This window comes from Anas platyrhynchos, chromosome 3 (assembly GCF_047663525.1).
Source record: "Anas platyrhynchos isolate ZD024472 breed Pekin duck chromosome 3, IASCAAS_PekinDuck_T2T, whole genome shotgun sequence".
Classification (NCBI taxonomy): Eukaryota; Metazoa; Chordata; class Aves; order Anseriformes; family Anatidae; genus Anas; species Anas platyrhynchos.
In genome coordinates, this window is record NC_092589.1 from 84,441,564 (window position 1) to 84,469,521 (window position 27,958).

At 37.8% G+C, this 27,958-nt stretch overlaps 1 protein-coding gene across 5 annotated transcripts in view; it reads right to left on the bottom strand.

Moving 5' to 3' along the window:
• Positions 1-667: 667 nt before the first annotated feature.
• The window catches only part of CYB5R4 (cytochrome b5 reductase 4), a 34,187-nt gene continuing 6,896 nt past the window's right edge, over positions 668-27,958 (bottom strand). For 4 of the 5 annotated variants that reach the window (XM_027454945.3, XM_005013064.6, XM_005013060.6 and 1 more), the window contains 12 exons: positions 25,861-25,902; positions 19,436-19,490; positions 17,938-17,995; positions 17,741-17,834; positions 17,065-17,097; positions 16,262-16,384; positions 10,760-10,900; positions 10,473-10,625; positions 9,724-9,874; positions 3,369-3,455; positions 1,827-1,991; positions 668-1,305 (listed from right to left, as the gene is read on the bottom strand). In XM_027454945.3, coding sequence (XP_027310746.3) covers positions 1,251-1,305; positions 1,827-1,991; positions 3,369-3,455; positions 9,724-9,874; positions 10,473-10,625; positions 10,760-10,900; positions 16,262-16,384; positions 17,065-17,097; positions 17,741-17,834; positions 17,938-17,995; positions 19,436-19,490; positions 25,861-25,902 — 1,157 coding nt within the window. In that variant the 3' untranslated portion in view covers positions 668-1,250. The remainder of the gene's footprint in view (positions 1,306-1,826; positions 1,992-3,368; positions 3,456-9,723; positions 9,875-10,472; positions 10,626-10,759; positions 10,901-16,261; positions 16,385-17,064; positions 17,098-17,740; positions 17,835-17,937; positions 17,996-19,435; positions 19,491-25,860; positions 25,903-27,958) is intronic. The other variant, XM_027454946.3, reaches the window with a different exon arrangement.

A 27,958-nucleotide genomic window follows, 5' to 3' on the forward strand; every position in this document is an offset into this window, starting at 1 on the left:
CTGGGCAATGACTGACAGCCATATCCTTTTCTAACTTCACGTCTAATACATGAGAGGGCACTAAAGAGATGATAGCTCAGTTTAGGATAGTCAGTCACTGTCAGACAGCAACTTAACCTTTCAAAAAGGCATTATTGAGATATTTTCCATGAAATCCAAGTTATATATCCCACAATCACAAGTCTGCCTTCTTAGGAATAAATACCCATTCAGCACATAAAAGGAGGATGCATACAGAAATAATGAAAGAACGTGTACGGATATTGCTGACACATCTAGAACGGTCATAGCTGCTTTACTACTTTTTTTTCTCTCCAAACTGTTATTTGACAGCAAATTACAGGCTCGTGACATACTTTCAATAATGGTACTAGAATCTATGGGTTTCTTTTACTACAGTATGTTTAATAACACTGTAACCTGTAAAGTTATTTTTAGGTACTTCCATGGTCCTTACCATGGTGTCTGTAGGCCACAGGCTGTCTTGTTTTTACCCTCAGAACAGCTCAAGGTAAGTGATGAATAATATCAATGTGGCCACATAGAAAACTTCATGGCAGACCAAGATTGTACCGCTGTAATAAGTTCTCAGTTGGTGTCCTAAGCTTCTGGAAATCCTTCTGTATCACATTATAAACTGAAAATAAAGAGAATTTAGAAAAATACATTTCGTAACATATTTTTTTTTATTAATATCTGAGATAATTTTTTTTTTCTGTTTTAACCAAAGTTACTGTTATTCTTTGTTTACAAAGCCAGAAAACATAATGGGATCACCTGCAAGTCAAATAGAGATTTCAGATGAAAATGAACATATTTCAATAACTGGTTACCTGAGTTACAGTGCAATGTATAAATTTGGAAAGTATTGCTCTGCAGACCTTTTACAGTAAGAAATAATAAGCTTTTCAGGTCAAAAACCTAAATCAGTGCTTGCAATAGATTTAAGAATATTCACAGACAAACAACATGAAATACCTTACATAATGTAAGCTATACACTTCTGTTTCCCTCTACAATAAATTAACATCCTGGATGACTAAAGTATTAGCAAAAATATTTACAAAGACAAGATAAAACACAGTATAAAATTTTTTTTCCGAAGATGTATTTCCTCCAAGAAACAGTTTGGTACCAAGAGTGAAATTTCAAGTCTTTACAAAATTGTTTCTCACTTATTTAAATTCATGAAGGTAAATAAATAAAGATGATTGTATGGTACAAACAGACATTGATATCCTCATATGGTTTTATGCAGTAAAAGCGTGCATCTCTTCTTGGGAGTATCCAAGATCCCTCAGACACCTGAAAGTCACAAAGTAAATTTGTAAGATCAGTATTTGGAACCCAAAACACACCACAGACACTGATGAAGCACTGCAGCTATCTAGCACTATCTTGTCTTTATTAAGATGTGCACAATCAAGTATCTCAGATTTCTCAAAAGAAAATGATTATTGGACAAATCCACCCTCCATTAAATCCACAAATTTGACTTCAGTAGCACTGCAAAAATATAAGTGACATCAATTTGGGTCAATATTTTGCAACTGGTCAAGAAAAAGTTAAGAGCCCTTTATCCTTAAATATATGGCATCTAATGAAAGCATTGGGTAGAGATGTAACTAAATGCATCAATAAAAATCAAGAGAACTGCTTGTGATAGAACAGCAGCTTTGAATTTTAGTAACTCAATTTGTTAAGCTAAAACCTACACAGCAAACGAGACATTTTTTAAAAACTTCCAAGTCAGAAACATTCTGGTTGTTTAGGTGATCAAATTAAAAAAATTAATTGTTCTCTAACTCATCATCTAAAATACTCACTCTACTCCCTGTTCTGTAAAAGGTGTTGGGCCACAGATGCAGATAAGCACTTTGGAGTCTTTTCTGCTTCTTTTCACACACTCAGAAAGAAGGGATAAAGAAATCTTCCCCTGTTTACCACCCCAGTCCTTCGTTGGTTCTGAAAGAACAAATTGAACCTCAAACCTGGAAAGCAGAAGAGTATTTCAGAAACATCACCTTTGATTAGAAATCTGCTATAAAAAATATTAGAAAACATTGATGTTTTCTACGTTTATTTTCTTGTTGTGCTCTATTCCCACTGTGCAGTATCAGTTCTCACACACATTTAGTTGTTCCTACCAATTAGGTCAATCAAATCACCTCCAATATTGGGTATTTACTTATTAAACGCAATCCTCAAATGTTAAAAATTCCAGTTGTGTATTCCACCTTAAAATAAAAAAATAGCTAGTATCACTCAAGATACTAAAGCACAGATTTTGTTTTTCCATTATTTACTTACACAAATGTTGGTGTAGCTCAGTACATCAACAGGGAGATAAGAATGCTTAGTCAAACTTGTGAAAATGTCAGCACAATTTCATTAATGAGAAAATATTCTAACTAGCTTCAAAAAATCCACTAAGAGGAGTTATTGAGTGAAAAACAAGCACTTGTGTATCTAAGGCTCCTATTGAAAGGGAGAAAGGGATTTTGATGTAAATTTGCAGGGTCTAGACTATGAAGCTTTGAAGGTGCCAGACATCACTATGTTTGAAATAATACCGATTTTTCACATCAATGCTAGGAAGGAACAATGTAAACTTGTTTGTTCATACAATTTCAGCTAAGAATTAAGCAAGCATGAACAAAACATACTTCTGTCACCTAATATCTAGGCACTGGTAATTTAGCTAGTCATAAAAGCAAGGGTATTGAAATTAAAAAGCAACCTGAAAAAAAAAAATCCTACATCTCCTGACAGAACTATGGCCTGGTAAATAAAGCTAACATTACATATGCGCTAGTGCATTTTAACCCATAATTACTTTGTAACTTAGAAAAGTAACAGCAAGAAAAAATGAAGGTAGGGCCTAATCTGAATTTTGAATTTCTAGATAAGCATTTTTGTAACCAAGTGTCACCAAAGAGACTTTTCAAGACTTCTCAGTAAATTCAAAATTCTCTTCCCAAGGTAGACGATCCATGTCTATTGTTTCCATCTTTCTCTTTGCATATCTCTATTTTCTATCACTAAGGCTAATTTTCTTCACCTTCTAAATGCTTCTCAGCTAATCTTAGCTATCATCTCACCTAACACTCCATCTTCAATAAACATCTACTAAACACTGTCCTCAAACAAACTCTTTGCTTACCAGAATGATGACATACCCTGCTGATATCTGTGGCATATATAACCAAATCTTCTGCCAATCCCTACATCTCATTAAATTCTAGCTGAAAGTTTCCAGAAGCAGGATCTATCCTTGTGCCAGAGCTGTACAGTTACTACATGCCTCAAGGTTTATTCTCCTGAACATTGGGATGATACAAGTTGTTCTGCACATGGGTTGTAAATACCTTTTATCTTTAAGAGCTAATTCCTCTAGTTGGTTTCTCCAAAGTATGTCATCTTCCTTTTTGTTGAAGAAGATCAACTTCACTGTCCTTAAAAAGAAAGAAATAAAATTTAATTGCAGGTTGTTTCTGCATTTGAAACACATGTTAAAGAATCAGAAGTTACGGGATTATACAGAAGACTTTTACAACAACAACGATGTAACTATTCAATTCTCTATTTTTTTTTTTTTTTTTTTACTTCTAACCCACTATAAATTTCTTGTTGTACATGAAAGCTGTTGAACTTGTGACCTCTCTTCTAAATGCCATAACCCTGTCTGTGATTGCAACCTCTACTTCAGGAACTACTGCTCTAAGAAAAATAAAATCTCTTAAAGTTACTAAGGCCTGACTGAGAATACAATATATTTATTTGTCAAGTTTTATGTAATGGTTTCTTGATATTGCCTGAGCACTACAACTGCAATTAATAGCTGGTTTATGAACTCTGTACATGCTTTTTATATTATGTACCCCAGCTTATGGAGAAGTGGAATGTCAAGAAGCTTATGTCAATATTAAATTCCTAAAGACAGAATTAAGCATATAGAAGAAGTAAGAGAAATCTAGCTTACCAATTTGAAGAGAAAACTGCAGTTCTGTACCAGATTATCTTATTCAGATGTTATTTGCTAATTTATAAAACCTATTTTCATTGAAATCTACTGTTTATAAGCCTTATATTTGCCAAGTAGTTAATTTTGCTGTTAAGGTGAGTGCTATTATCTTTTCAGATTTTTATGCTACCATGAAGGTAAAATGCAAAGAGACCAACTACACGAAGTATAATTTACACCACTTGATAAAGCTACATAAACCTAATTTCTCCTTTTTTGCTAATGCCAGACTAATGCCCAGCATACAACTGATACAATACAGATGATCTGCTGTTGAATGCAAGCAGTTCCCGAACTGTATCCCACAGGGCTTTAAGTTACTGTTGTTTCTTCTGCTGGGGCACAGCTCTGAGTAGAGTGCCTTCTGCTGTGGTTGCAGAAGCAGTAAATTCAGCATTGTACTCGCAGGAATCAGGAGCACTAAGATCCCAAGTGCAGAAATGCATGCAGAACCACAGGGGTATCTGTCAGGGACACCACTGAGGCTCAGCTAAGCCTGTTGGCCCTTCTCACCACACAGCCCTTACTTATGAGTAGAATTCTTTTTCAGCTGCCAAAAAATAAAATACTGAGGTATTACAGTAGCACATAATACACAATATCAACTGTGTTATCGAGAGAAGTTTCCCTTACAATACAACTCTAAATAATTTACAATACACAAGCTTTGGAAAACTTCCCTGGTATAGAACAGATCATCCCCGAATCAGCCATACTGCATCCTTAAATACTAAAATCAACTTGTTCAGAAGCTAGCCTGTGCCAAAAATCCGAGTTCCTTATGTGCTTCCCAGGGCCCACTGCCCTGAAAACACAGATAATAAAGCTCACTTCCAGATTGTAATGCTGTCAAAGCTGGCATGGTGCACTACAGCATCAAGTACTACTCATGTGGGGAAAAGAGTCACCAAAAATAAGCATGGAAAGACGTGAAATTTAGTCCTTGAATATTAAGGTAGAGGTTGGGTTATTTGAGGAATAATGCCTTGGGACACCCCTACTGAAACTCCCCATTCATTGTATATACATTTATTTGGTGCAGTACTGCTCAGTAAGCATTACAAAGAGAACCCAAAGACGTGGAATGAACTAATCATAATTTTGCTATAAAAGAGAGAAAAAACAGCTAAAAGGAACATGTGGAGATTCAGATACAATACCCACCATTACAGAAGAGCTATCTGAGAGAATGATGACAGAACTTCGGATTTAAAAAAAAAAGAAAAAAAAAAGAGGAACTTTCAGTCTTTTGAAAGTAGATGGGAAGAATCTAACATACTGCCAACTTCAAGGGATGCAGATTTCAATAAACTTTAAAAAAAATGGTTTGTAATGTCTTACAGAAAGTTATGTAGGAAGAGGAGTAAAAATGATCCATCCATGATTTTAACACAGAAGAAGAAGAGAAGGTAGAAAAAGCTACAGTATCAACTTTAACAACAACAAAAAAGAAGGCTGCTCAACGTGGAATGGTGTATTTATAAGGAGTATAAAAACAGTATGGTAATTTAGGAATGAAAACCTGGAGACAAAACTAGATACAAATATCAAAGAGAATTAAGAACAGCCTACTGGCATTCTGTCTGTAGTTGAGAAGAGCATTAGCGCTCTAACTAGTGTTTAGTGCCTCTGTGCCTCAGCCTTTTTTAAGAAACATATATCCACTTGATTGTGGTAATACACCACAAGTAAAAAGGAGCAAAAGTGTCACCTTAAATAGGAAAAAAAGCTGCATAGATACTCATTAAAATGAATACTTCAGCCAAATGCAATTTGACCTTTAAGTGAAAAAAACAAGATGAATAAAGATCATTATGGCTTCATACACAAAGAGATATTGCAGTCAGGAAAATAATAAATTGCTTTCCATATTTACCATAGACAATAACAGACTTAAAAAATAATAGGGAGACGTAGGCTAGGCAGTAAGAATGGAAATCCAATGATGCAAGATAGTAATGTCACAAAAAAATGCTTCATAAGGAAGCTGTAGGTTCTCCAACATTAGCAGCACTACCTCAGAGGTTCTGTTACCACCGGCCTAGAACTAGACAGAAACTGCTTCTGCAGCTGAAGTGACCATTAAGTCATTATTCAGATCCTTCGTCACCTTTCTTTCTGTAATTTGTGTTCCAGCATATGCAATCCAAAGCTGTGGCAATTGTTACTTTTTACAGTAAGGTAATTTTTGATGAAAATTACATTTACATTGTTTATATATGTTTAATATACATTTACGTTGTTTATAACGCCTAACAAGCCTCCAAGGTGAAAAGAAAAAAAAACATTGACTAGTAAGAAAGTAGTAAGAAAACATGCTGCTGCAGCCTGAACTAACTGCTAGTACTGAGTTCCCAAGAAATCATGCTGAAGAGAGTTAAAATAAGCACTTCTGATCATCCTTCAATGACAGAGTAGATATGAGCACTGTCTGTGCTGTAGAAGTCTTTCACACACATTACCTACCATGTTTATTCTGGTGATGGACAAAACATCAAGATTTGCATCTTTTGTTACTGGTTTTTCTGTCCTTGGTTTTGCTTTCATGTTATATTTACCTCATATGCTAGTTTTCCACTCAAGAAGGTAAAAAATATATATAAAAAAATCTGAATTCACTCTGTAGTATTTCCCAAGCATTTTATCAGATGATAAATTTATTTCACAAAGCCAGGCAGCCCTGTATCATTTGCTACTGACAAAACGATGCTTTGGAAGAGCCTTGTAGGCAAACAGCACATACTCTCTGTCCTCACAAAAGAGGATTACGTGTAATTACTGGACAATACAAATACAAGAATAAAGTACGCTCTTAGATACTTTTCTACAAACAGATTATTGCAGTCCACGTAATCCTTTTTAGTTTTACTAAGAAGACTGGCCTCCAATTTAAACCCTTTATACTCTTTCAAAATGTGCTTCATAAAGACATAATGAGCCAAAACATCCTCTGTTTATATTGAATAAAACCCTGTATTACAAATTAATATCTATTATGAGAGTCTGAATTCAAAGACACAGAGAACAGTCGCAAGTCTCTAAAACTGTCCCCTGCAACAGCTTTAAAGAAAATTAAAGGTCAGGCATATTTTCCATTTCTGTAATCTCCCAAACTACAACAGTTCACATCGACAAAAATGTAATCTATTAAGAAAATCTGCAAAGCATGACACTGGAGACAAAACATTGCTAAAAGCAACATAAACACAGTTCATCTCTTCAAAACATGCCCCTATGAGTAATTCTTTGCATTTCCTTTTAGAGTTGAGCTATCGCACACTCTCCTCAGTTAGGACTTTTTACACTCGCTGTCACATTTCAGTTTACATTACAGCTTAAATAAAGACACACGTGGCAAAGCATTCTTTTAGAATTCACGTTGCTCAGTTTTTTTTTTTTTACGAGAGACCAACACAAGCAACAATCTCTTGTACACCCTGCATTTATTCACACAAGAGAATTGCTTGTGGGTCTGCTTGAACATAATCAAAATCCAAATTCAAGATGCCAGCATGGTCAGATCTCAAAAAAATATAACTATGCTAACTGATCAAAATCTGAGTATTTTTAATTTAGGCTCCTAGTTCTCCCAGCTTATTTTTAGCTTAACACATTTTTCTCCTCTCGAGAAAAAAGATTTTCCTAATAGGTGCTGCAGAAATGGTTGAACTCTAATACAGAGTGCTAGTGTCTGTCTCACATCAAACCATAGCACAGTTTGTTATTTACTGAGAATGGGACTGAGAACTGTACCTAAGGATTTGAAAAGCTGAGGAAATCTCAAAATTACCAAAAAACAAAATGCCATCACTACTCAAAATTTCATCCATTACCTAGATGTATGTCTACAGTGAAAGTTCAAGCCAAATGAAGTTGGAGTTTCCTGCTGAAAACAGGAGGAAGACAGCGTGTACAGTTACATACAGTTACGTGTTTTTGTAAAACATAATCAAGTGGCATGTAGAAACTAAATGGCAAAAGAAAGGGTGAGAAAACTTGAGCAGAGATACTATTAAAAGAAGAGGTGGCCTGCCTCAGTTTCTCTGTGGTTACCTAGCAAAGATACTTAACAATACTGGACTACCACTTCATGTACAACTTGGTCTTTTTTAGAAGTTAGTAACTAACCCAAAACCTCTGTGTAGTTTGAAAGTATAGAAGACTTATCCAGCAGCCTGGTTCCAAAGGGATTCCTGCCCACAGAGGGACACTTTTCAACTAATTGCTCCAAGTCTTGAAAACTCTAGCAATCCCCAAGTGGGTAAGAGACACTGATAGGTAAAACAAAGGAGGAAGAACACAAAGCTGTTACTAAATATGGAAGGATCAGTGTGCTGATCTGGTGGGAGAGGTTAAAAATGCAGAAGGGTTTCCAAAGCTGCAATTCAGAAAAGGCTGGTAATTTCTGAGTGAAGCACTGGGTCCATTTGTTCACCACAACGGAGCCCGGAGGAATATTAGAAACGATGCAACCAAGTCTTGTGTTAACTGATCAGGTGGGTGCTCAGTTGCATGTATTATTGCTCCAGTTTTGCAACCTTCTTATGGCAATGTTTCTTATTTCAAAGATTTCTGTGACCTCTTGTCACAGACTTCAAGCACTAGAGCAGTTCAGGTCTCTCCAGCTGTTGGCTGTATTTACTTGTGTGACAAACAAAGAAAACAATCAAATACATGTGTGAATGAAAACAGATGGAGCAATACCTGAAGAAAGATACATATGGAAGACTTTAAAGGGCCAGGTTTCCAAAGCAACAAAACCATAAATCAAAAAGAAACAATTGTGAGAACTGATATCAAAAAGAGAACAACTACGACTAAACAAAATAAAAAGTTTGACTGATGCAGTGAAATTGTAGCAAGATTTGCCTAAACCAATGAAAGGAATGATATTGTAGAAATGTACTTTTGACAACACACACTTGAAGAAGGCATGAGCACGTTCTCTCCACATATGGCAAAGACTAGGATTTGCCAAGCAAGACCACACAGAAGTGTACATTCAGCATACACATGGACAATCGTGTCAAGAAGTACTAGTTCTGGGGTTCTGAAGGACTTAAGTGGCCAAAAGAACAAGTTCACTTCAGCAAGAAGTATTGTTTCCTTTTGGAGATTTTACGAGCAGCGTACAGAACAGATCTTCAATACTCATGTTTTTCTGCATCCGAATAAGCTTAATCCCCTGCTTACATAAATTGCACTTTTGTGAAAACTGGAACTATTCCAGTAAAAATATGTTACTACTGCTTACCAGGTGAAAACAAAATAAATGTATGTAAGGTATTCTGAAAGGTTAAACAGAAGCCATAACTAAACAACCATAAATCTTCTCAATCAGAAAACAATACCTACGTTGCAACTTTCAACATTAGAAAGTGCTCAAATGTAAAACTAGTTTTAAAAAAGAAATCAGATTTTCTACTTGATGAACTCATTTATATCATAACTAAAATCCGAAATACAAATCAACCCCTTTTGTTGACAGTAGCCAATAACCAAACGTGCTAGTTCCCAAAGACTCTGACAGAGCATTCCCTAAAGCATTCCAGCTTTTGGCATAAAAAAAGAAAAATGCTTTCATGCTTTTTTTTTTTTTTTAATTGTTTTATTAATACTGAAGTTTGCCTCTCACATTTCATCTCATTCTTCTTATAAATTACAGTAGCCTGGTGCTAAATCATAAGATATGTACATACCGGAGACAACTAACTTCAGTCAGAGCAAAATTCAGCAGTTTAACCATTGGTGTGAAGCCTGTGCCTGCTGCCAGCAAAAAGAGGTCTTCTGAAGTTTGAACTTGTGACTTCTTGAAGTTACCTTCAGGACTGCTGACAGAAATGTAGTCCCCTATATAGTCAAAAGAGAATGGTAAATCTTAATGAGATGAACAAACTAACTAGCATTCTGATTTTTAAAAGGTCCCTTTATACTCCATCGTTTTAGCATTATGGCTCTTTACAGAAAGGTATCATACATATCAAATATGGATCATTTTTGTTAAAGGAACAGATGTTCAATTAAGATGTCTTGTTTTGATAGATTTTACATTATACGAGTACATAAACATTTGTGAAGTCATTGTTAAAAATCTTCCTTATATCTGAAACAAAAAAGGAAACATGTCTGAAGTCTAAAAAAACAGAATTAGTTTCTTTAATTAAAAATACGATGAGATTTTCTAAGAGTATATCTACTCAAATACAAAATGAACATATTTAGAAGATCAGTCTAGAGAATGTTATGTAATGGACGGTTCCTAGTTACACTGAGGATAAGCCTGTACACTTGGGGCATGGAGAATAGGTCTTAAAAAGAGTTATTAAGTATGCCTCAGTTTAATAGCAGGTAAGCAGTAAGAACATCACAATACCCAGACAGTGAATCTGAAAAGATAAAATAATTGCTGCAAAACCAAACACAAATCCCCCCCAAACCATATACTCACCAATTTGTAGACGGTCAAGTGCCTGTGTGAACAGTCCACAGGAATAAATTTTGATCATTAAATATATATGTGCACCATCATGGCAAGATGGTTGTTTGAAATCCAGCGTTAAAGAAGGCAATATAGGCGTGTATGGTTTCACTACTTCTGTCCCTAAACAAAAGACAAAAATGTAACTGAAGAACATGAAAGGTAGTCTATATCCAGCAAATTTAATGCAAACTATATAGGCTCAAAATAGAAATTTAAGTTAATATATCCATGGTCACGTTCTGAATTTTTCTTACCTGCAATGACTTGTTTGAGGTAAACATGTTGTCCAGTGGGAACTTGTAGATGGGTGCTCTTAGGCAACATTAAGCAGAAGAGCTTGGTGTCGTGGGTAACTTCTGTCTTAGAAACCAGCTTGCATTTCCTGTAGAACAGTCCTAAAAATATGGTTTTACTTGTTACTTAAGCCTCAACCTGTGTCTTTCTATTCTCACACATCTTTTAATGAGAGAGAAAAAGCCATGTATTTCACTATATACTGTTCTAAAAAGACTACAGATGCTTCTTGTATCATTACTTTTTCTAAATAACTTTTCTAATTTGGGGCTCAGGAATCACCTGTAGGTGCCTCATGTTAGGCACTTTAGTTACATGCAGATTCGGTCTGTAGTTAGCATTGGCTAAGAAGTAGGAAAAAAACCACCAAATACTAGCAGAAAGCAGAACCATTTGTACCACATTGTATCTGCACTTAATTCACCGTAGGACTTCAGCATGAAGTCATATGCAGATTAAAAACAGCTTGGGTGATGCAAATGAGAAGAGAGTGAGGCACAGCACCACCGTCTTCACCAGCAGACTACCTAAACCCACCCAACACCCTGGGTGTTTATTCCACTGACTACCCTGCACTGTTGCAGTTTCACTTCTGTTAACACTGCCAGTATTTCTGACATGGCTACCTATAGGGAAGTATCTTCACAGTTCTTGCAGAAGGATGGTGTATATTGACCCAAGAGTATCTTTCAGAATGGTTTCATCAGCTACTACCCTAGCTTGGTCTGCTTACAATAATCATCGGTGCCACAGAACACCTTGTCAAGTCAGAACACCCACAGGAATTTCTACCATGCTGCTCAAAATGCAAAACAGTTTACAGCAGAAACTTAATTACTGATAAGAGTTTAAAAATTCAAGTGTCCACATTCAAGTGGAGCCTCTTCACCTTTAGATACACAAGTTTAACAGCCTAGCAGCATTCATTAGCTAAGAGCTTTGCACAGCTTTTAGGTACACAATACCAATGCTTAAATGCTTACACTTGACATAAGATAAAACTAACATACGTGCCTATATAGGCAAAGCACACTTCAGCATCACCAATATTTAGACAGGATTTGTTGCATTTTAGCTAAGCAGAAATGATGAACTCCAGTTATATGTTCACATGCTGACTTAAACCAATTACAAGGTTGTATGTAAAGGACAAACTTCTGTCAACACAGCTGTTTGTGAAGGCAAACACAGCGAGATATTTCTTAACTGCAATACTCAGTTAGCAATACTCATCTTTCATTTAACATCCTACAAACTTCCTTATTTTCAATGAGCAAACCTTTCAGATGTACCAAAAGAATTGCCTTGAAAAATGAAAGGCAATAATACAATTTTATACCAATCTTGATGTATAGCAAAACAGCAGCAGCTCTCCAGCTATACAAGAAATTTTATAAAATGTTTGTTGTAATTTGTTCTTCTATCATTCTTTTGAAAAAACTATATACTAAGATTGCTAAGTATATATTTTGTATATTATATTTGTATACCGTGTGTTTTACAGTACACAAATAACATACAGTGGAGCACACTTTAGCATAATGTAAGCTCAGATTGCTGCCAAATCTTCAGACTTATCTGAAAGGATATGGGTGGTTGGCAGCATATCCCACAGGATGCATCAGCTAGCATTGTTCTTGATATTTGTAAGGAGAGGGAGAGATAAAGAGAGAGGTTAAAAAACTGATTCATCAACTGATTCACCATTTCTTGACCTTTCTGATCTGACGAATTCCAACTGTTTCTACATGTAACAAACTAACCTTTACCTCCCCATTTCTAATTTTCCATACAGAACTTCTGTCCTAAATCACTTGATCTGACTTTTGAAAATTCTGATCTTTCTAGGACTGAGCAAACTCCTTGTTTAGGTTGTGCTCTTTACTGTATTAAATACAATTAATGGTCCCAATATAATTTGGAGGCACAAGCAAAAACAGTTGGCAATGTGGAAAAGCCTTTCACAACACCAGCGTCTGATAGCAAGCTGGAGAACAGTTGCTTTTAGCTACACATGAAGCCAAGTTACTGGCAGATGCCAAAGACCTAGGATTTGCTATTACACATAAGGAAAAGGCACTGCTCTCACAATTTTGTAGCATGATGCAAGCAGGTAGCAGCAACTTCTGGTTTTCAAAGTAGGATGTTAGGCTTCATCAGGCTTTCCAGGATTGTGCAGACATTAAAAGTCAGTGTCACAGAGCCAGATCTTCTCTAGTTATATCTTTTGCTTAATCATACTACTTATTGACAGTGTTAAACTTTGCCAGCAAAATCCTAAACACTTTAGTTTTCAGAAATAGTTTTCTGTGTATGGCCATAAGAGCTCTTCAAAGCTGAGGGATTCCAGGCTTGAAAGCTGCATTGCAGAGGTTGGACCATTCATTTACTCCTAAGCCAGTCAAAAGGACGAAAGAATTAATTCAGTACCAGTGTTTGCCCATCTGGAGTCCTTCAATAAGATTTTGTTTTCACGGACATGTTTACAAAAGAATAGTTCATTCTGTTCTCTTAAAGATCATGATATCAGGTTAGAGATGTCAGTCTTTGCTGAACATCTTCCTCTGCTGAAATCAGTAACTACAGCACCTTGATTCACACACACACAACATGAGATCTATTAACACGACTGGTAGCATGGAAATATTCTGAGTAAAATTACTACTTTTATTAGAACATCAGTAACTTATCAAAAGAACTATGAACCTACACAAGCTGAATAAAACTGAAAAAACACATGTTAAATAAATTAATGCAACTGCTTTTCAATTTGCTTCCAGATTTTCAGATGCTTTTAAGCAGTGGAAGAATTTACACATTATCAGTTATATTGTCTTTAAGCAAGACTCTCATACTCAAGAGAAGTAAATGGGCATGCTGAGAGAAAGTAGTAGAAAATACGTAAACTTGAGTGAAAAGAAAAACGGAATCTTTAACGCAATCATCTGTGCAACCATACACATACTGCAGCACAAAAACGCCAGACACAAAACTATAAAACAGCTTTAACTAGACAGCTCAGGTCTTGAAAACAAAGCAGATCTCAAGGCCCTACTTCAACACCAGTGCTGCTTCTGTTGCTCTAGCCTGCCTGCTTGCCTAGAAGAAGCACCAGTCTGCGGAGTTCGGTACAGACATGCCACACAAGTCACTATATACCTCACAGCAGTTGTTCCACCTGCTCTCCTCAGCTATGACAAAATTTGAGGAACTCTTCCCAACAGAATAAGTTACTTCGTTTATGGCACAGATTTTATTTTTTTAATGCTTATTTGTTTTTTATATAGCAACTGACAGATACATCACGTAAGTACAGCTGTTTACTAAACTAGTACATCCTTCCTCTGCCCTTTTATACAATCCTTGCAGACCTTTCTCAGCTATTTCACAACTATGCACTGGAGTAGTGTAAGTGGCTATGAATATATGGTAAATTGGACTCTGGTCAGCATCGTATGCATTTATGCTATCTTACTGAAGTGTTTAGGAGGAAATTCTTCACTCAGAAGGTGGTGAGGCACTGGAGCAGGTGCTCAGAGAAGCTGTGGATGCCCCATCCCTGGAGGTGCTCAAGGCCAGGCTGGATGGGGCTTTGGGCAACCTGGGCTGGTGGGAGGTGTCCCTGCCCATGGCAGGGAGTTGGAACCAGATGATCTTTAAGGTCCCTCCCAACCCAAGCCATTCTATGGTTCCCAGTACTTCTTGACATAATGTTATGTATTAAAAATGCTCCTAGCCTGGGCATAGGTAAATAGTCAAGCCGCATGTGTTTAACCCTGATAATATTACTATCCCAGAATGCAAAATAAACCATACTAAGCTGTAGTAGCATTAAGGAGAACCTCTGTATCTACAACACACTTCATACTAACAGTTTCTGCAGTTTATTAAAGAAAATCCGAACTTCTCTTCAAAGACCTGTTTAACTCCATATAAAAATGTATTACTTCACTTATGAGGTCAGAATTACTTACCAGGCTGGAAGTCTAGACTATTTTATTTCCAGGATAAAGTTTCTATACTTCAGAAAAAGTAGTTTTGTATACAAAAACAAAATTTTACATCCAGTAAAGGTAGGAAAAAAAATAATCTAGAGTTGTTAATTACTATTTCTATGCTCTCAGCGTAAGAGGCATTTCTCTACATTTAACACTGTTTTGCTCCTATAGAAGTGGGATCAAAACAAACCCTGACAGTTTAGAGACAAGGGGGCACAATTAGAAGCACTAACTGTGAGGGCCTATTTAAGACTAGATTATACACACGGAAGTTATGCAAACATGTAGATGTTGGAGGCTCCTGTTTGCATCATATGGTCTTAATTATTATGGCTGAGCTGCAAGTGCAGAGATGGAATAAATGAGAAGTACTTAAGACTCAACATCCTGTTTCTATAAACCTTCTGGTATATTCCTTGTTTTGAACATTGAAAATTCTAATGTTAAAGTGGATAACTCAACAGTTTCTGAAACACTCATAAGCAAAACTACAACCTGTGTATAATAAATAACCTAAGCGTACCTAGGAGAGGTGCTTTTATACAGTCTTCCTTTTTGGACTACTGTAATCTCTCAACTTTAAAGGCCTAATTAGCTTAACTAAGAGACAGTAAGAGGTATACAACACAGGGATCAACATTTAATTAGCTCTTAAAATGTACAGCTTTGCTCTTACACATAGGGCAGACTGAAGTCAGAAAGTAGGCAGAGGGCCAAGAGAGCTTTTGAGAAACAGGGAAGTTGCAATAACATCAGGAACACCTTTGTATTATATAATGTAATTGTGTAGAAATTCCTAATTTATCTGTAAAAAAATGAATCACAGCGATCAGGGTAATGCATTTGAATGCTGCCTCATGTTCATGCTATTCTGTTACCACAAAATGTATTCATACAAACACAGTAGCTTATTCAGAGCTGGCTTCAAGTGCCTCATTTAAGCATAGGGCAAGGTACAAAGATGCAGGCTGCTGGAACAACATTAGAGCAGTGAAAATGCATCTGTAGTAACAGCTGGAAGCAAGGTTTTTTGTTCTTTTGCTACAGTTACTGCTACATTGATTGACGCAAGGCTGTGCACCATCTCCTCAGGGTCTAATGGGGTTTTCATATGAAAGAAGGGATATTAAGCACAAAGCTAGCCATGAGATGTCAACAACTCTCAAGCAGTTTTCACCTTCCCCTGTTAGGTTCTCCCAATCTTCTAGCAAACCTGAAAGACCTCCAATTCTACTGTGGGACAAAACAAACAAATCAAACTGGGGGGAAAAAAAATAAAAAGAGGCTTCTATCCTGAATCTGTTCAAGGAGAATACCTGAGCAGCTTTCAACAAGACCAGAAAACATTCTTGAAAGAAATGAAGTATGACTACAGAAAAGAAAAATCCTGGGAGAAACCAAGTATGCCTAACTTGCCCCCAGAAGTCTTAAAAGAACAGGTAACATGGCCATGAAACTGTTTACCTCTGTCTGTGCGTTTGATAAACGTATTATGACTCTCCAAGGGTCGTCCCAGCACTTTCCAATGAACATTATCCTTTTTCTTTAAGACAATCTCTACCTTGCCAACTTTTTCAGCAATATTCACTACAAAAAAAAATTGTTTCATACTGTTACTTTTACTTACATTTTGTGCAAAAAAAAATAATTTTACTCCTCTATTATAATTAAACTCTAGAAGGATCAGTCATTTCTCAAGACACACAGAATTCATGCATTAAATTATAATGGCAAATTAAATGCACTTCCAGCTATTACTGTGTAATGTTTTAAAGTTCATTTAAAACAACAAACACTAGCTTAACATGCATAATGAATGGACCATATTTACTAAATACATTGTGACAATAGTCACAGCCCATCTGGTCAGAAATAATACTCATGAATTCAAAATACTTATTTACTGGAAATAGTTAACTGCTATTATTTACTTACTCCTTTCTTTTAAAGGCCATCTGAATGAACAAATAAGTTTAAGAAAATCCCACTTTAAGCAACGAATGGTTTACTAATAAACAACTGAAGAAACTTGTAATTATTTTAGCATTTAGCGATGCTTAGAGGGATCAGAAAACCATCAACATATTACTTTTACAGACCCAAATGCCAAAATGAAAAAAAGAATTTAATTTGATGGATTAATTTGTTGACACTGTCAGAAGCTGATGGTAAGAAAAACTGTGAAGTATCTGATAAGTCAGAAAAATAAACTCAAGTCCTATATTCTGATGTTAGAAGAGATATGGAAAAGTTGTGAGACAACTTACCATCAAAGCCTTCTTGAACCGCATGATCCAAGTCTGAAATAAAGAAAAACTATTATAAAGCAAAAACATTACCTTCTAGTCCTCATATACATACAGCTTAAGGCTAGAATACTAAGTGAAGAATGGGCCTAGAACCCTACAAATCTTTATCTGGCCCTGACATTTCATTCTTGCTTCATATTAGTCTCAGTGACTTCTGCTTCATATTAGTCTCAGTGACTTCTGCAACCTAATACTTAACATTAAGAACAGCATCGTTTTTCTTTTTTTTCTTTTTTTTAAAAAAAAGGCACAATGACTCGTGAAACTAACAATCTACGTTCCTCTGAATCGTTCTGCTTGCCCTTTTTGAATAAGGGCATTTTAATAACCATCAGGAATATACACTTGCAGAAAATCTTGCACAACTTTTACACCAATTTCTTACTGCATTTTATTTTATACGGCTTAGGGCATCAAATAAGAAACGGAATTTAAGAAATTACATACATACTAAACACGAAAATGCTAGTCAATAATATAATTCCTTTTCATTAGGCTACTTTTAAGTAATCATCTGCAATAAAAGAGGAATAAAACGTTAATTGGTATATATAAAACATATGACCTAATGAAAAGGTTTCAGTAAAGCAGAATGAAAATTCATTATTTTCAATGGCAAAGATACTGTACCTACCAAGTTCTGTAAGATATGAGTGGTCAGCCAGGATGATCTCTCCCCTTAATCTTTTGTCTTGACAATCAACTATCACCAATTCTGCGTTCATATCCTTTCATAGGCAAGGAAAAGGAGCATTTTAATTAAATTCTCCCAAAATTCAAGCTGGATCACAACTGGATCTTGTAATCACCTCTTTAATAAAATACATTTACCTTCTGCTTAGTATATACGACAATAGTGATCAAACCATCTGTTTGGAACCAGTCATAACTGTAAAACAAAATACACAGGAAAGAAAGAAAATTATACTTTTTATTTTTCCAGCATACCAAAATATGCTTAACCAGCAGTTTTCAAGTTGAGTTTCTTTCACAAAGTTACCAGCCAAATACATTACGTACTGTGTTTTCAAGAGGTAATCCCAGAGCCAACAATTTTGAAAAGACAATATAAAAGCAGTCTAATTACCCATCCTGATAGTCATCACATTGTAGTTGAAGTTATATGACAGTGGCTTTACTTAAAAAGCACATGCATCCTCTTTGCAACAAATTAATCTTCTTAGAAAGATGGTCAAAGTCCTTGGCTCCAAACGAAATTATTAAATTGCCAGAGAGGGTTCCAAGAGTTATGGATTCCACGCACATATCAGAAAATCACAATTCCCTTTGTCTCCCCAAACTGAAGTTCTACATTCCCATGTCCCCAAACAACCCAAACATTGCAGTTAATGAAGGGTAAGGTAAGCAGTCAAAGGGCATTCTTTCTGATTGCTTGCATTACCTTAAATTTGCCAGGCTTTCCAGCACCTCTTCAGCACAGTAACTTGCCCACTCAAACCTAGAAAAGCTTTTCCTTTCTCTCCCCGTTTTCATGGGGTCCATCCATGTGGCTATCTTACACCTGGCTCTCTACCGTATGACATCTACAGTTCTGACCTGACTCCAGCATCATGAAGCTGCAGTCCTGGTCCAAATCAACTCTATCACCACAAGGTAACCTCTCCCATCCACATTACTACCGTCTTTTCCCTTCCTTGTTACCTAACTACTTCTGCCTACTGTTTGAACCTCTTGGACCCAGAAAGAAGGGATGGTTGCATGTAACTAGCCCAGAGATTACCCATTCACAGGAGATTTTGATGCAAAGTCAGAAACTGAGCCTTGAGGGTTCAAGGAACAATGGAGTAGAACGATACCTCAAGACTTATCACAGTGCTTTTTTTGTGGTTTACTTTGTTTTACATTTGCAAATCGCAGAAACCTGGATAGCACTATCACATCTTAAAGCATTCCAGACTGAATTGAAGTACTTTTCCAAGGCATGCCAACTTGTACTTCCACAGACAAATAAATCAAAAAAATGATTAGCCCAGTTGGAATTACTTCCTAGAAGTTTTCTCAAGAAGTAAGGTTGAGGAGCCAGTGAAAATAAACCGTAAGTTTATATACAATGCAGGGCAGTAAAAGTGTTAGAAACCAGAGCAAGCCAAGAAACATGCATTACAAGCTGTTTGTAAGGTCAGTATGACCTCTGGCAAGTTGTTTAAACCTGAACCTCTACCATCCTCCTATAAGTAGGAAGGTTATGATACATACTCCCTTAGCCAAAACACTGAGATCTAAACATGTAAAAAGTTGCCTTCATTTACTAAGAACTGCCTAGAGTTATTAAATAGAATGTGTAAAAGAATGAAAAATAAAAGCTTACCTTGGAGTTAAATCTCTAGCAGAAGTACCCGGTATGTTCTTCTCAGAAACCATACCTACAAAGGGCAGAGAGTCATTAAAATATGTGCTGCGACACTCATTTAATAAAAAACATAAATATATATGTATATATATGGAAAAATAAATATTCTATATGCAAAATACCCCTCAACAGATGGTATTTTCTTTCCACAGGACAGCTGGAAGTATTCATGCACTTTTTAAAGTTTTGCTATTATTCAGCACTTGCTCCTGGAGAGGAGGCTCCTAGAACATGATGTTCTGTTTCAGAAATTGAATTCCATATACCACAGAACCTGTGCATGCAGGCTTCCTGGTACATGTAAGCTGGTCTCCATTTCATTAGGTATTAGCTTGTGCTTTTATACTTTGTGACAGCGAAGCAGGAAAAAACATTATCTGAATAAATTTAACAGAACTATTTGTTCAGCCTACATTGCTCTACCTTGTGCTTTGCTAGTGATTTTCACAGAATTCAGCTACGTGTTTTAATTATTAAACAACATGAAAATCTGAAAAAAACCTTTGCTTGGATACAATACTTGGTCAGTCTTTGCAAAAGTCTATTGGCCTAATCTAAATGGAAACAACAGATCTGGCAACAACTGGAGCACAGACCACAGGTTAAAGTAATTGCAATCCTTCATCAATTTCAATACAGGGAAGCTAAATAAAATTAGATAGAAGAAGCTGCACAGCCTTGAATATATTATTATTTGTAACACCACAGATAGTAGCAATTTCACTGGACAATGGTTTAGGCAGAGGTCTAAGGTAACAGTTGGCAAGTACTGGACAGCTGGAGCTGTTTTCAACTACAATCAAAGGCAGACCTTGGAAAATTAAAAAGGCTACGAATAAAATAATGGTCTAAGAAAATGAAAATTCACACATGAATTATCTTTTATAGGCCAATTAAGTTTCGTAGTTAGACTACAAGTTTAAACACAAGAATTATATGGCTTTGCTATGTGGGATGTAGATAAAACAAAGAGGACCATTCTGGTCTAATCCAATCTGCCAAAACTATAAACCCTCCAGATGGGGAATTAACCCAAAACAATTAATACACGCTGGAACTATTTATTCTTTTTCTAATTACCCCTATGTACACACCATCTGCAGCTGCCAAGGAAGCTAAATGGCAGACCAGTCAGATCACTGCAAAAGAAAACCAATCATCTCATGATAAAAGCCTTCTCAAAGGCTAAGTCTTTTTCAGGGACTATATTGGGTTTAAATGGCAAGGTTTTGGTTGAAAGGGTAGCCTCTGTGAGCAGAGCCCTGCAGCTGCCCCCGGTCAGAGCAGAGCTGGCTCCAGCTGGCTCCATAAGGGACCTGCTGCTGGCCAGAGCTGGGCGGGACTCTGGGAGAGCAGATTGAAGGAAGGGAAAAAAACTGCTGGGCAACAGCTGCTGCGAGAGTGTGAAGTGAGAAGCAGCCCTGCAGCCCCCCAGGTGAGTGCAGCAGGAGCACAGGAGGTGCTCCAGGCAGGCAGCAGCAGTTCCCCTGCAGCCTGTGGAGAGGCCCCTGGTGGAGCAGGCTGTCCCCCTGCAGCCCATGGGTCCCACATGGAGCAGATCTCCACGCTGCAGCCCCCCCATGGGTGGAGGAGCCCCCGGGGGAGCAGGTGGATGTGGCCTGGAGGAGGCTGCGGCCCATGGAGAGCCCCCGCAGGAGCAGGCCCCGGGCTGGAGCTGCAGCCCGTGGAGAGGAGCCCCCGCAGGAGCAGGGGGTCTGGGGGGAGCTGCCCCCACCCGTGGGGGCCCCGTGCTGGAGCAGTTTGCTCCTGGGGGATGGACCCCGTGGGACGGAGCCGTGTGGGAGCAGTGCTTGAGGAGCTGCTGCCTGTGGGCAGCCCCCGCAGGCTCAGTTGGGGAAGGACGGCATCCCCACAGGGAGAGAATGAAGCATCAGGGACTGACCACAGCCCCCATTCCCCGTTCCTCTGCACTTTTCGGGGGAAGGGGTGCAAGAAGGTGGACGGAGAGGTGTTTTTAGTTTGCTCTTAGGTCTCATGCCTATTTACTATTACAAACTGTCAACAAATGAAATTTATCTTCTTTACACTCTGCCTGTTTTGCCTGTGAGAATAATTGATTTGCAGTTTCCTTGCCCTTATCTCAACCCTCAAGCTGTTTTCAATTGCATTTTCTACCCCTGTTCCTTTGAGGAGGGGGAGTGAGAGAGTAGCTGTGTGGTGCCTGAGTACCTGGTGGTGTTAAACCACAACAGAAACATATACTATATGCTTAGACTGGCCTCTACGGATAAGAGAAATTTATGATCATACACACTCCTGTATGCTTTTGCAGGGCAACAGGAATATATGAACAGCCAGAATAAGACAGGACATTCTCGCAAACCAAGTTAATTTTGAATTATTCTGAAATACTATAAGATTTTAAGTGAAAACAAGAAATCACATTGCAACAAAAAGAGAATGATTCAGGTGATCAAAGACCCAATTAATTAAGCATGCTTCTGACTATGGTGGTCAAAAATAATTAAGAATTGGAGGTGAATCCAAAAGCTGATGGCAGATATGAAATGAAGGTGTTTAAGATATTGAGAGAAGCAAGCGCCTCTGCACCTCATGAGAGCAAACTTTAGCTTGTTCAGCTTGCTGGCAAAATCCCATGCAGATCAGATAGGAAGGCTACCGATGGTCTCTCTCAAGTTCTCCTTGTAGCCACACTGGAGAGAGCCGAGTTAGCAAGGTGGACTAAGATCCAGACAGAGCATTAGAAGGGCTGCCAGTTGCAAAAGCTGCTGTTAACAACATGAAGCCTGATTTCTGGCTAATTACAGCTGGCATTCCCTAGGGTATGCCAGGGCTGTTCAACATCCTGATTAGCAACATGAAGCACACGCCCTGTCCCACTGTCAGGAATTATGTAGATGATGATAAATCAGTGAAAGCAGTTGAAGCACTAAAGGTCATGGCTACAATTCAAAGGGACCCTGAAATAAGCTGCCAAAAGATGCATGAAGTTCAAAAGCAAATGCAGAGTTTTGCACCTGGACCAAAATAATCTTGTATATTGAACGGGCTGGGTGCCTGACAGGGTAGAAAGCAGCTTTGTAGAAAACTTTCTGGGGACCTAATAGACAAGAAGAGCCAGGACAGATACTACACCCTTTGGGCAATGAAAGCCAATTGTATATTGGGCAAAAACACAGCAACTAGCTTGAGGAAAGTGATTCTTCTTCTCTGTTCAGCAACTGTGAGACTGTATCTGGAGTACTATGTCCAGTTTTGGCTCCCCAGTACAGGGCAGCCACTGACATGCACGAGCAACTCCAGGGAAGGGCCACGGAGATGGTCAGCAGTCAGAGCACAAAATATATGGAGGAGGCTGAGGGAATTGGGCTTGTTCAGCCTGCAGAAGGAACAGCTAAGGGACAGGTTTCAGTGCGATCTTCAACTACCTAAAGAAAAGGGTGTGGGGAGGAAGAAGTACAGAAAAGATAGCCAGGTGCTTCTCCGAGGGAAGCGGCCGAAAGCAACAGACAAGTAGCATGGAGGAAAATTCTGTTTATGTTATTAAAAAAAGAAAACAAACAAAACACCACCACAAACCTCTTCTCTTCCCATGATGGTGGGGTTATGAGCACTCATGATCATGAGCACTCTGATCAAAGTTCACCCTGCCATGAGCAGGGGAGTGGACCAAACTAGCTCCAGATGCTTGTTCTAGCCTAAATTACTTTAGGATTCAGTGAAAACTTTCTCTATCTATTGTTTTCTTTGTCCTCTAAAGGCCCAGAACACACCCAGTCCATATTTATAAACTGCAAATATTAATAAGAAAAACAGGATTTCATATATTACTTACACAAAAGAATTCCAGCTGCTTGAACCACGAGACTTAGGTTTCTGTACTCAAAGCCCTAACTCAAACTCTCCTCCCATTACCCTCTTATGTGACATCTGTATTTTCAAGTTTGATGTGTTTAGACTCAAACACCAGCTTGTTTTCAGATGGCAGAATTGCCAAAGTCATTTATTTTACCATTAATACTACAGAAATTTTCATCTTAATAGTTGGGGTACAAAACAAATTCAGTTTAGCTTGAAGGTGCAAGGTTGAAAAGATCATTTTTAAAGTATGTGCTTGATGTTAACTTGTTTTCAAACAAATAGGAAGTTTTCAAGCATGCCTTGGGAATGGCAGTGTTTTAAAATATTGATGTCTTTTGTCTGAATCTCATACATGAAGAGATGTCCAGGAGCACATCCACTTTTGAGGCTGTTATCATGAATAATATATTCTGGAAACTTCAGCTTTCCTTGTCCCTTATATTACACAAAATTGATGTTCACAAAAGTCAAGGATACATTTAAGTTGATTGATCTGAACATGCGACACAATACAATTATATATATATTTTAGATCAATACAACAAAAATGTCTTCACTAGTGCCCACAACTTCCTAAAAAATAAATTGGTGCCCATGCAGGCTCCTCTTCCCAAATTCCAGACAGTGCTGCTTATTTCTAGTCTCACTTTGATTTCAGTTTATGCTAAGACATAGCAATTGAGTATAACAAACTTCTAATAAGGTAAAATAAGTATGTCCACAACAGGCAAAGTCAGTGAAAAAAACCCAGGAACTGACCTTTCCTATTTTGGAAAAAGTCTTGCCAAACAGGTAAACTGAATACAAGAAGCAAGCATCAGTATCAGGCAATTTCAAAATCAGGCAGTTTCACTGGAAAACACAATCAGAATAATTTCCTATGTCTCTTGACAAGTCACATAATCTGGACAAAAAGTATTTCTGGGAGCACAAGGGGAAGCAAGACAAGAAGAAAGAAGGAGTACTGCTTATTATTCATGTTCACAGTAGATGCAGATAAAGAAAGAAGCACAGAAAAGCTCCGGGCAGCTAGACAAGCACAAAAAGTAAGGATTTTATGAACAAACATAACTGAGGAGATAAACATTGAAATAGATGCTACAGTTAGTCTTCTACTTGAATCACAATACTTACGGTGTATTTAATGACTACTAGCTGCTGCCAAGTGATATAATTCTGATAAAATAAAGCAAAATTTGTCATCTGATTCTCCCTGCCCTTCAAAGCAAGGCTGATACATTCCAACTTGTTCATTCCTGAAGTCACACAGCGAACCCTGTCAAAGTTTAGCTTAACATCCTATGGGGCTATATAGCAAAACAGGAACAAGTAAAATCAGTCTTGCTTACTTTTACATGGTGTATATTTAGTTGTAAGCATTATTGTGTAGCTCAAGCTTGTCATACTGAAAGGTAAACTGCCTTTTAGAAGACAAATATGACATTCACAGAACACAAGAGGACAGCAAGAAAGACGGTATGAGAACAGAAGGAAACAAGATTCAAATTCATCCAGCTAAGCATGGATGAGTAGGTGTCCTCTAACCATGCCTGGACTTGCTGGCACACCATCACGAGAGCCTCTCAGCCTCTACCTCAAGTCACATCTAAAGTTTCTGCTCCTTCTGCCATTCCAAAATTTGTCTGTTCCAGGCTCCTTTTCCTAAGATTCAGCCTAGACTTTTCCACGACCAATTTATACACTTCCATGCTAAAAGGTCAACCTTCAGCGCAAAGTGTGTTACTTCCCTTCACAGGTGTTCATCTTATTTGCTCCACCAACACTCCCCCATCACACCTCATCTGATCGGACTTCATAAGCTGTATTATTTTAGGCAGCCTCTTATGCCAAGATGACTAATCACTCCATAACTTTTCCCTAAAAAGAGCAAAATCAAATGCACAGTTCTCCATCACTAGCAACCAAAGCTACCCTCAGTAATCACGGAGTGCTCAGTGAAAGTTTATGCAAAGCCTGAATGCTTCCCTACCTCTGCAAGGACTACTGTCATCCTCCTTGTATATCACAGGACTTCATTTGCTCCTCCCGGAGCTACATCAATTAACAGCCCAGTCATTCCCACGGTTACACCTCAAGTAGTTGTCACGCTGCGCTCAACTAATACACCTCCATTTCAACTCGTTTTCCAGTGACAAATTTAATTCCACGTGCTACCCAAGTTTTTGTCACATCTCTGCTGCTCCCCTGCAGGGCCACCTAGCGTTTCTGATACTGAGGAGCTTGGAAATGGCACATTTCAATAGCACACAGTTATTTCCCATTTACCTTCTCAAGTAAAAAGCTTGTCCATCTCTCATCTCCCTTTTCTATAGCACTGCACTACCATCTTCTAACACTTTTATTCACTGAATTTGCGATGTCTGATTAGGATTTTGCCTTCTGTAATTCCCAAAGATCACTACAGCCTCAACATCAGATTCAAATGTATAGACACAGAAGTCTGGATAAGCATCATGCATTAAACAATACTCAGGTAAGTTTAAGATTGACTCCCCACCTCGCCCCAGGTGAATACTTACCATTAACCTGTTTCTTCTCTTCAGACAGGACAGAAGAAACGTCTACAAGCATTAAGAAAAAGGGGCACGACAGTAAGAAGTTGCAGTGCAATACTTGCACACATCGTACTATAAAAATAAGCCAAAGTAAGGCTCTCCAAATAAAACTTCCAAAACATTAACAGATTCACCAAGATGCTTCAGATATCAAGTCAGCACAATTAAACGCAGCACTGATTACCATTCCAAAACATTACATGCAATTAAAAAAAAAAAGTTTAAAATAACAAAAGTTGCACAGCACTAAAGGGTAAGAAACGTAAGAACTTCCCTGGCTCTTTAAAACAAACACCACAGATTATCTTGTACAATTATACGCTTGATAACCAAGAAGCTTGCTAAGTCTGTCAGGCTTTGAAAGACACTTGTCTCGAGACAACACATAGTAGACGCTGAGTCTGACCTACAACTATCTAAATCCAATCTTTGGCAGAAACCCAGGAAAAGGAAAATCTTCCTTTAAGCTCATTCTGTCAAGCAGCTTTATTTGACAAGTTATCTTCAACAACAACAACAAAATATAAGTACTAGTAGAAAAAAAGCAGATACAGACCAAGTAGATGAATACATAGTGACAATTCATACATATGGTGCTCATCTCAAGGGCAGGGGTATAGTGTCTCTTGGCCATGTATCTTTCTTCTAGTCCTCTGGATGTACCCAAGTCCCTTCTGCCTTCTCTATACGCATATCTGAAATTTTCCCAGTATAAAGACCCCTTTTATATTTGCAAGATTTGGGGAAGTGGGAGCATCCAATTTGATCTTACTGCTTCTTTTCATGAAAGCAAAATGATGAGTTACATTAATCTCCCCTTGCTATGGGCTTTCGAGCCTCTCTCACTTCTCTCCATCACAGCAGCCAGTATTAGAGGGAAAATGCCAGTACAACAGCAATAAGTAAAATGCTCCTGGAACAATCTGCCAAGCATATACTATTGCAAAAGGACTTCAGAGCTGATCAAGTATTGCCCTTATCAGAGTCTTTCTGTGCTGATGTTTACAGCCGAGTACTCTGAAGGGAAGGCAAGCAAAATAATGGCAAAAAGCTTAAAGCTGTGAGGAAGAGGAATAGATAAAAAGATAAAGGGATTATCTTCCTTTGTTGAGGAAGATAAAAGCAGAAGGGAGATTCTGAAATAATAAATCTCTTGCATGCTTGATCACTGCTGTAGTTACTGCATGGGCCTTCTCAGCAAGTACAAACACTGCACATTTCTGTGCACAGCTCTACTGTTCTGTAACATTGAAGGGGCACTTCAGAGTCTCCTGCTAGTTGTATATGCAAGAATAAGCTTCAGCTTCCTTAAAAAAGTTCAGTGAGTAAATAATTGTACTATCTTCCAAAGAAAATCCAGAACACAGGAAACAAAACTAAGCTGAACAATCACAAGTCTTCCAGCAATGCCCCAACAAACCTACACCTGACTTACTCTCATCATATGCCTGCCCTAATGCCAAAAGCTCACCCACCCTCTGCCATGAAAAGAAAACAAATTAGGCTGTAATTTGAAGTCCTGTCATCCCTCCATGCATATGGGCCTATTTAATCCTACATGCAAAGACATGCACCTTCACTGTTTTGTTCTATTTTCAGACCCAAACTTTGCCAAATACAGTTTGCTGGAAGGACACAAGCTAAGAAGTATCACTTTCTGATAGTGAAACTGGTCAATCGCATTTTTGATAATTCACCACTTAAATGAGGATACAGAACCCACCACAAATCACGGTACACTTTGAGAATTTTGCTAGGAAGAATTTCAGCAAATTCAGGCTAATCAGTTTTATTCTTCATTAATAAAATACAAAAAAAAAAAAAAATCAAGCCTTAAATGGCCAGCAGAGAGACAGGCAATCAAACCACTTCCATACAGCTGGTAACCTTTCACTTGCAAGTTTTACTACAGCAAAGTGTATAAAGCAGTGCTACTAGAGAAGAAAGCAGAGAAAAAGTAAACAGCAGAAAATGGACTGTCACAGCTGGCAGGAACAAAGATATGTTTATTTCTTTACTGACTTGCTGTCACAAGAATTCCCTCTGGTTGCAGAAAAGTCAG